The 10,088-nt window shown below is 39.1% G+C and overlaps 1 protein-coding gene across 1 annotated transcript; it reads right to left on the bottom strand.

Annotated features, from left to right (window-relative positions):
* Positions 1-8,864: 8,864 nt before the first annotated feature.
* LOC123411854 (probable glutathione S-transferase GSTU6) lies at positions 8,865-9,875 on the bottom strand. Its single transcript, XM_045104814.1, has 2 exons — positions 9,467-9,875; positions 8,865-9,351 (listed from the first exon to the last, which is right to left on the bottom strand). The coding sequence occupies exons 1-2, from the start codon at positions 9,788-9,790 to the stop codon at positions 8,965-8,967; spliced, it is 711 nt and encodes a 236-aa protein (XP_044960749.1). The 5' UTR covers positions 9,791-9,875; the 3' UTR covers positions 8,865-8,964.
* Positions 9,876-10,088: the final 213 nt, after the last annotated feature.

Here is a 10,088-nt window from a genome sequence, read left to right on the forward strand (position 1 = left end):
TTTGCTTAGGCTTTCCCATGAAAATCATTTCATTAATTTTACGTCCACAAGCAGTTTTGTATCCAAAGTTCGGTGTTCATGGCACTTGATATAATGTACTCCCTCCGTTTCAAAATAAATGCCGTTGCCTTGGTATTTAAGTTGTACTAACGCCCTCTGTCTTAAAATAAATGTCTTAAGTTTAGTATAACTTTGTACTAGCTCTAGTACAAAGTTGAGATAGTTATTTTAGAACAGAGGGAGTACTAAATTTACGACATTTATTTTAGAACGAAGGGAGTACCAAACATCAAAGACATAATTGGTATGCCCGACCCGCTCTCCACGGTTTTCATGTTTACCAAGCAAAAAAGTAACGCAAATATGCATGCAAGTGATTACAAAAAATTATGTGCGCCTGCATCTCACACAGAGGCGAAGCTTTCTTCCATTATCTTAAAAGTATAATTTTAGTTTGCAACTGTTTTTGAAAAAAAGAAGCAAATCACATAATAAAGGTATCTAAGCAAACGGACCCAGTATTCATGCTTGATGTATGCTCATTTTTTCCACTCCTTTCGTTAAAAATGCATATCTATAATGCTTTACAAAAAGGAAAATGATATCTTGTGCTTCCTCCGTCCAAAAATAAGTGTTTCAAGCTTAGTATAACTTCATATTAAAATTAGTAGAAAGTTAAGGCAGTTATTTTGGAACGGAGAAAGTACTACGTATCCACGATGCGATTCTACAGTTTGCTCATGAGCAATGTCACTCATGGTGAACCATACAAGATGTCACAAGGTGGTAGTATTTCATACCGATCTTCACTGGCTTTGGCTCGACCGGATTTTAGTCTTGCATGCCATCGTTTGAACTGAGCAAGTGAGCATGAACCTGCCTTGTTTTTGAAGAAAAAGCATGAACCTGCCTCAGCTACCAGCTGGAAGCATAAGAACAACATCCATGTCCAAAACAGGAAGTAGTAGTGTGCAAGCTAGCAAGGCAAGGCATATGCATGGATACGATGGGATACTTTTCACAATGAAAAGAGCAACAACTTTCCACATTCAGCCATTCAGGTGCTGCACCAGCCAGGCCACATGAGAGAGATGCAGATGCTCTCTACGAGAGGGATCGAGAGGGGCCCGGTTCGGTTGGAGTGTGCATGTGAAATAACCCACTGCAGTGAGAGAGTAAAGATCTTGTACTCGTTGCTGAAGCTAGCAGAGCTCCATGCAGACCAACCGGCAGCCCTCGAGGCAAGTGTTCAGAGCTGAGATGGTTGCTTCGACGTCATGGCGCAAAAGAGTTTGTTACGATCCTGATCCGATCCATCATCTTTTGAAAAGTTTTATTGGTGGATCTACAGCCTATCTACTGTGGTTGATTTTTCTTACAGCCATGACGGTCAGTAGTGTTCTAATGTCAGACTTGAACCGGTACCCAGCCTGCTCTCCAGGTAAAGGCTCAGGCTTTAGATGGGTAACTAACCGACCCGCCGGCCGGCGTCGAGGTAAGTAAAAGGTTCAGAGCTTCACATGCGATCACGTACGTACGTAGGTCATACCGCGCGCAAAGGAAGTTGTTGCGATCCTCTCACTTTTGAAAAGTAGTCCCGTTGATCTATGTACGTACTATGGCAGTGCCAAGTTTTCTCATGCAGCAACGACCATCTGCACAGGATGCAGTGCTGTCCTGTGACGGCCGTATGCACAACCACAACCGCGTGAGTGAGATTCAGTATTCTGGTGCCTTTTTCTACGGCTGGTGAATCATTTGCGAACTGTTGTATGCAGTACCTTCTTCTCAGCTGAGCTTATCCACCTGAGAATCTCTATCAGTTCATGTGCATGCGTGAGATCAAAGATCAAATTAAAATCCCGGCGGGTCAGCGGTGCAGCTACTAGTATATAGCTACTACTGCCACTAGCAAAGAACAAAGATCAGGAAAAGGAAAAGCTATATATGTGCACGTACCAGTTATTTCCTTGCTTCTGCATCAGGTTAATATATATGATATGATGTAGACCGTGCTGCTACTCAACTGCAGGTGCAGGTAGGATAAGGTCTGACATGCGTACAAACCGATCCATCACGTGCCCTATGTACCTGCACTGCAACTAGTAATATATTCCTGTCGATATTCCGAGCTGGCTGGACTGTCATATGCAGAGCAGCCCCTGAGGTGTCAGCACAACAACGTGATGCATGCCTACTTAAATACTTCCTCGGTTTTAAAATATAAGGTGTATTCCTTTAAGAGTCAAACATTTAAAAGTTTGGTTAGCTTTACAGCAAATTGTATTACTCCAATCTATATCTGGCAAAATTGATAAAATTGACCCGTGGATGAAAATATTTCACAAAATGAATCGCGTTTGAAAAAAAATCACTCAGCTGAACCCTTCGTGTGACGTCCGACAGTCAGGCGCCACACTGCATTATGTGGGGCCTTTGCGTCACATTAGGTCTCGAACGTCACACAACATAGTATCGGACACCACACGATATAGTGGGGCGTCTAAAACAAAGACGCCACAAAAAAGGGTTCGACGAATGATTTTTTACCGACAGTTCATTTTGTGAATTAGTTGCGTTTTTAGGTGAAATTTCTCTATTTTGCCTCTATATCTATGCCAAATAATAAAGGAGCTACCGTGCTTTCAGTCCGCAATGAATTTACTCGTAAAGTTGATGAGAATTATCCACCAATGACATCAGTAAGTGGCAGTAAATGATTAGTTTTTTCTTTGAAGTCGTTGCACGTCATGTTAGGTTCATATATAACTATCCCGTCTTGCGTTATAAGAGAACAAGAGCTTGACTGGCTACAACGTTGCTCTTACATCATGGAGACCCGAGTTTGAGTCCCACTACTACCCTTTTCTGCATTTCTCTTTGAATTCAAATTGGCGTAAGATACAGATACCCCCCCCCCCCTTAGCAGAGGGGCTGCACGGTGTTCTAATTTCGGGCCAGTTTAATCCCTTTTTTTGGTGAAGTCAAGTACTTTTGAAATTTTCTTATCTTTCAAACCCAACTCCAGATTTAGCATGTCATATATGGAAATAACCTAAAAATTGTGTAGATTCCAAATATGATATTATTTTACATGTTCATCATTTTTAAAATTATGTTGATGATGCATTCATAATTAATACTTTTTTATATTGGGTATTTTAGAAATGTCTATTATATATGTTTCCTGCCCATTCAAATTGTCTGGCTAGGATTGGTTGATACTCTCACAAAAGCTATTATTAGCACCTTAGGGGGTGTTCATTCCTACCAGCTACCAGATGTGAAAGGTCACAACAAGCACATAATCATCATCTCTAATGTGCCGAGTGCATAATAACCAACCCATATACGGTGATGTACACTAAACTGCCGATGCGGGCTCTATGTAAGCCAATGGCTTAATTATGATTTTTTTTCAATTGTTGGAAATTGTGCCTATAAAGGTTTTCTTTGTAAGAATATCAATGTTGATATGCAACCTTGAACATTTGTTGTATGCATGTCCTTACGGATTGATTGTTTTCAGTGGAAATGTCTAATATGTTAATTTCCAATCAATTTAAGTCCTCACTTGTATTATAGTTACAAAAAAATATGTCAACAAGACAAGAATAATGTTGTTATGCACATGCTATCATTCGGTACTAAAATATACTTTGCTATTTTTAGCCTAATGCACTATTTGTTGGGCATCACTGATGAGACACATTAGCAAAAGTGTGAATTGATACCGACAACTAGGTAGGTATTTTTGTTGTCTAATAAATTGGACACAACTTCAGTAGAGTTAAATTTTTTATCACCTTTATGTTTTTGCACAACATCACTTATCATGTTGTTTCAACTACAACCTCGTGAAAGATTTTAAGGGATTTGCTGATGATGTCGAGTGTGTGTATGAGGGATGATTTATTTTTGTCCCGTATGGCAACACACGCGCATGTTTACTAGTTTAAACTAAAATCAAGACACTTATTAAACCTTGACACACAACTCCTCCCCGATCCGGTTGGATGTCCATCCTCGAGACACAACTTGCCTCGGCCCCTACCCCGAGTTGCATATATATCCTCTAAAAACACTTGTGTCCCTCGTCAAACCTCAATCTAGTTGTGTGTATGGACATGCAACTTGCCCATAACTGAACCAGTTGCATGAAATCTTGGCATGCAACTCCACTACCCCGGTTGCATGTCTATCTTCGACATGCAACGTGCCTCGAATCCATGTATTGCACGTCAAAACCTTGATACACAACTCCACACTGATCCAGTTGCATGTCCACCCTCGTCACACAACTTTCACCAGACCTAACCCAGTTGCATGTCCATCCTCGAGGCGCAGCTAGGCCTCACATAAACTAGTTGCATGTCCACCCTCAACATGCAACTTGCCCCCACCTGAACTAGTTGCATATCCACCCCCACACTCAACTTGCCTGGACCCGAGCGAGTTGCATGTTCGTCCTTGACATGTAGTTTGCCCCCAACCTGGCCTAGTTGCATGTACCACGCGACTACAATTGATATGCGGCCAATTTGAGCAATTTTTCATACGAGATACACTTTTCCAATATCATTGAACATATTTAGAATGCACAACTAACACTAAAATAGAAAACTAACATTTCTAAATACAAGTAAAATTTATTTTAAACAGGGTCATCTAGGTGTCTAAGGGCATCTAGGTGTATCCAATGGCCCTGATACTTACCAGGGGTAAATGGTAACACCATTTGGACATGATCACCAATTTTGAGATTATATGGTGAACTTGACAATGTAAATTTCATAAACCCTAGAAATGGGCAGAAATGGCTTTTTGTAGATAAATCCATGCAAATTAATTCCCACTAATGCACTACTCGGTGTGGTGACATTATTTGAGGATTAGAGCATGCCTAAAAAGTTCGGGATCAATTAGAGAAACTTTACAATGTAAAATTTCCCAATTCTAGGAATCAGCAGAATAGGTTTTGAGGGCTTTTGGACAAGTTCATCTGTTCTCCTTGATGCAACACTTGGTTTGGATGCATTATTAGAGTATCAGAACTTGTCCACAAAATTTGAGCATATTTGATGACACTTGCAATGTAGAGTTTCTCAAATTTGGTTTTGGACAAATAGGGTTTTGAAATATTGAAGTGAGTCAAATCAACTTGGATTGGCAAGATCATCACATATATAATGTGTGACTTGCTAGAATTTTCTTGAAATTTATTGAGAATATTTCTTGTAGAAATATTCCAAAAGCTTGAAATAGGCAGAAAGGGTTTTGAAGGGTTTTGTCCAATATTTTGAACATGACCATGTGTTGAAACTCTTACATATGGTATATATGCCATTGAGTTTCCCTAATTTTTCTCAGATATTTTGAAAGCAAGAAACATAATTTTTCTTCATAAAAGACCATTTTTGTCCACAAAAAAGGTATTTAAATAAAATAGGAAAACAACTTTTAAAATAATAATTTTGGGATTTTGGGAAGTCTTTTTGATAATAGGATTCAAATAAAATATTTGGGCAAAACATCTTCCCTAATTTGAGGACTTGTAGTACAAACCTAGATTCAGGTTTTTTTTGAAAAGTTATATTAAATAAATGCTTTTTGACCAAAATAATATCTTGTAAAAATAGTTTTAGGTCCTATACACATGGTATGGTCATTGGGCAAAGATTTGGATAAAGGAGTCGAGTCTAGAGAGTAGGGGAAAGTTTTATGATTTAAAATACAAACAAACAAGCAAGCAAATAGCATCACATCACACATTTTTTTAATTGGTCCTAATTTTTGGGCTATGTTAACTTTCAAGCGAGAGAGAGGGTCGTCTCGCTTGAAGGTTCTCACAAAAACATGATATTGATGTATTTGCAGAATGTTAAACATATATAATAAATTCTCTTGATGTATAAGAAATAGGCAGAACGTGTAATAAATATTGAACACAAAAACATATTTTTAAAATAATTTTCATTACGAAAATTGTTTACCATGTATTTCAAAAAAATTAAATATGTATTTATAAATTTTACTGACAAAAAAGGAAAATGTATAATGTGTATGAAAAAAGTAGTCATCAAACGTATTTTTTCTAAAAGTTAATCATGCATTTTTGAAAATGTTGAATATGTTTAAAAATATTCTTTATTTACACGTACTATTTTATTAATATGTATAGAAATGTAAACATGTGTTGAAGAAAAAACAAACAAACACATGAAAAACCAGAGATAAATACAAATAAAATTAAATAAAAATGGAGAAACCTAAGAAAGAAAAAAAAGAAAAAGAAAAAATTAAAGCAAAAAACCAATGTAAAACGAAGAAATAAAAGAAAAACTTGTAAAATTGTGAAAAAACAAAAAAGACAGAAACCAAAGTAAGCGATAAAGAAACAAAGAAAACAAATTAAACGGCTAAAAAAAGAAAATAAAATCCTGAAAAGGGTAAAAAAAAAACATAAAAAAAGGGAAATAAAAACCAGTAGCAAAAATAGAAAACTGAAAAAACAAATTAAACCAAAAGAAAAAGGAAAAATAGGAAAAAACTAGTCAAACGAAGCTACAACCATAGCGAGCGATTGAACATGAACGTAGCCTGCGATCATAAAACAAATGAAATGGGTAGGCCGAGTTTATGATGGGGAAGAAGTTGCTTTAGCGAGATGTATGCTATACTCACCATAAGCGAGATATTGTCTTCACGCCGGTTAGCACGCTGGCTCTCGTACGCCCCTCATAGGTTGGCTGGCGTAACCAGCGAGCGCTCGCTCCTGTCACCTCCTTTCGTCCACTAAACCCGACGATCTTGTTTTCAACCCTGTAAATATTATGATGATGTACTAAAACTTTGTGACATTCTTAAAAAAATAGTTGATCAGTCCACCAGGTTCACCTGCTCGACTATTGACTAGATGACCTGTATTTATAAAAAACATAGATAAAAAACACCACAATTTTTGAAAATATGACATCTTTAAACTTTCACAAAAAAATAAAAAAAGTAAGGGAGTTCGGATACTCACAAATTTTAAAAAAATATCTTGAATTTTTAAAAGTTTGGTTTTCTGAAAAGCTCAAATTTGAAATAGTTCATGGATTTAAAAATATTCATAAATTTGAAAACAATTTGTGCACTTGAAAAAAAAATCCATGAATTGAGCAGTACTCATGAATTCATAAATCGCTTGTGAACTAAGAACATGAATCAAGAAAATAAAAACGGATAAATACTGAAAAAACCCAGAGAAACGCAACCCAGAAAAAACTTGCCCGAATATCCAAGTAAAGCAGCAAAAACTGAAAAGGGAAAAGTAACAAAGAAATGATGCTTCAGGAGGAAAGTGTATTTCTCAGTCCGACCTCAAATGAGCTCGGGGTGAACAGTCAAATAAAAAAAAATTCAAAACAGATTCAAAAAAATCTGAATTTTTTTGGTGACAAACATTGACAAAAGTTCTAACTGCTTGCAAAATTACATTACGAAATCACATTTGTGGAAGCCGTGGCAAAAAAATAAAATCAATACTCCAAACTGCTTTTGAAAGTAGCATTTTCAGAGTATCGATTTTGTTTTTTTCCACGCCTCACAAAAATGTGATTTTCTGATGAAATTTCGCAAGATATTTGAACTTCTGTCAACATATATCACAAAAAAAAATAGAATTGTTTGAACTTTTTTTAAATTATTTCGATTTTACTGTTCATCCAAGCTCATTTGAGCTCGGGCTGAGAAACTCCATGTCGGCTTCAGGAATGTTTCTCACACCATAAATACATCCCCCGCTATGTGGGCCAGCCTGTTTATAAGAAGCATATGCAGCGATCCCCGTTCTGTGTTGTATACCAAAGTCACTAGTCAAGGGTAAAGGTCACCCCATTTTCTCAGGCCCTGACAAATGGCACAATGCATGGTGCCATTTGTGGCAACCTGATGTGTTTCTTTTTTTCATAGATTTATTTATTTACAATATTTTATATCTTGTACCGTGCGTCAAAATTTTGAACCAGTTTTGTCATTGTATATCTCGCGTTGAGATCCTTGAATTTAGGTCCTATGTTAATAAGTTTGGATGAACTATTTTTCACAGAAAAACAGAAAACTATAAATCAAAATGAAAAGCGAAAAATCCAGTAAGAAATTAAAACAAAAAAAGCGGCAGCAAAAAGAACAGAAGAAAAAATGAAGCCCGGAAACACGGCTACACTCTTTTACTTTTCCTATATTTAAGAAGCATATTTTTGTAAAACTTTACTTCTCGCGAAAGCAAATTTTAGCTTGTCTTGAAAGTACATTTTTTTTCTTTTCCGTGTGCCTCTGACGGAAGCCTTTCAGGAGAAGCAAATAGGTGCTTCTTACTAAGGCACTCACTGAAGCAAACCTGTGCTTCCTGAAAAGCACAAGAAGCAAATGTGTGCTTCTCATGATAGCACATATTTTCGGAGAAGCACAATTCAGCTCTTGGAAGATTGCAGATTTGCTTCCGTGTGGCAATGCGATGGCAGTGTGAACGATCACCTATGACAGAGTCGGAGTTGTTTCCACACAGTTTAACGATGATGATGACACATGCCTGTTGTTTTGGCGAGGCCCTCTTTGGAGTGTTATGTTGGGGTATCTTGCGTGTGCCGCTCAGTGGTTTTGATGGTTTTTGTTTGGTTTTTCATAATTAAATAGACACTTTGGTTTCCGACTGATTTTTCTTAACTAAACGAGCAATTTTTTTTATTAATGAATGGAGAAATCCCGTCATTTAAAAAAATTGAGTACAAATAATCCTATATTGACTGCAATAGAATAGAGTCAAGACTGAAGAAATTACCAACATAAAGAATGAATCACAGTACAAATACACTGTATTATTTATTCTGCAACGGACTATCATCCAATTATTTATTTTTGAACAAACACCGTGGTTCTTCATTCGGATATCGCAACCCAATTCTTTTTGCGTCAATTATTTTAGCCATCTCCAGCCGCAGCTGCGGCCGTGGCCTCCGCCTGCTTCATCTTGGCGTGCTGGACCAGCCTCTGGGCATCCAGCATGACCGCCTGGGCCTTGTCCAGCGCGCCGAAGCGCTCCAACCACACCGCCAAGAGCGGGACCCTGCCGCCGTCGAAGAGCCTCACGCCGGTGAGCGCCTCCGTCGCGTGGACCCATGGCACGGCCCCGCCCAGCACGACGTCGACGTACCCTACGTTGTCGCCGCCGAAGAAGAAGCTCCCGCCCTTGGAGCATTCCTTCAGGCCTCCCTCCAACACGTCTACCGCAGCCAGGGTCTGCTCCATCCACTCGGCCTTCTCCTCGCCGGTCTTAGCCTTAAACATCTTTTGCCATGGCGCCACCAGCTGCAAGTACGCCAACATATATGTATAGTTAACATCTCCGAGACTCCGACCTGATTGAATTTCATCATCCATATTCCATAAAGTCTCATAAAGTAACTATAACACAACAGCGCACCTTGTCTTCGATGAAAGCTGCCCAGAAACGGGCGACGGCGCGTCCGTGGGGATCTGCGGGGAGGAGGGCCATCCCGCCGAAGGCCTCGTCGACGTACTGTACGATGACCAGCGACTCGCAGACGGGCCTGCCGTTGTGGATGAGCACCGGCACCGCCTTGTGCACGGGGTTGGAGCGCAGGAGGAGGTCGCTCTTGCTGCCGAGGTCCTCGTCGACGTTCTCGAAGCTCACACCCTTGAAGCTGAGCGCAAGCTGCGCTCGCAGGACGAATGGGCTCGCCCACGTGCCCAGCAGCTTCACCTCTTCTTCTTCGCCTCCTGCCATCTTGTGGTACCCTGCTACTTGTGTGTGCGTGTGATCTAAGGTCTGAACTCTAGTAATCTAGTTGTGCTATATGTGTTCGTGTTGAAGAGGAGCTAGCTGTGTGTATATGAGTTTGTGTGGTGGACATACGTGGACTATCCATGGCCATGCTTCAACGTTTTACCAGATCGGTTGCTTCACTACTAAGCTGCAGTTTTTCATTAATATCTGAAAAACGTGTACACAACATTCAGAATGTCTATCTTGGCGTATTCGAGAAAAATGTCTATCTTGGAGAAGAAGCCGAGGAAGTACCTTA

Source organism: Hordeum vulgare, chromosome 7H (assembly GCF_904849725.1).
Source record: "Hordeum vulgare subsp. vulgare chromosome 7H, MorexV3_pseudomolecules_assembly, whole genome shotgun sequence".
NCBI lineage: Eukaryota > Viridiplantae > Streptophyta > Magnoliopsida > Poales > Poaceae > Hordeum > Hordeum vulgare.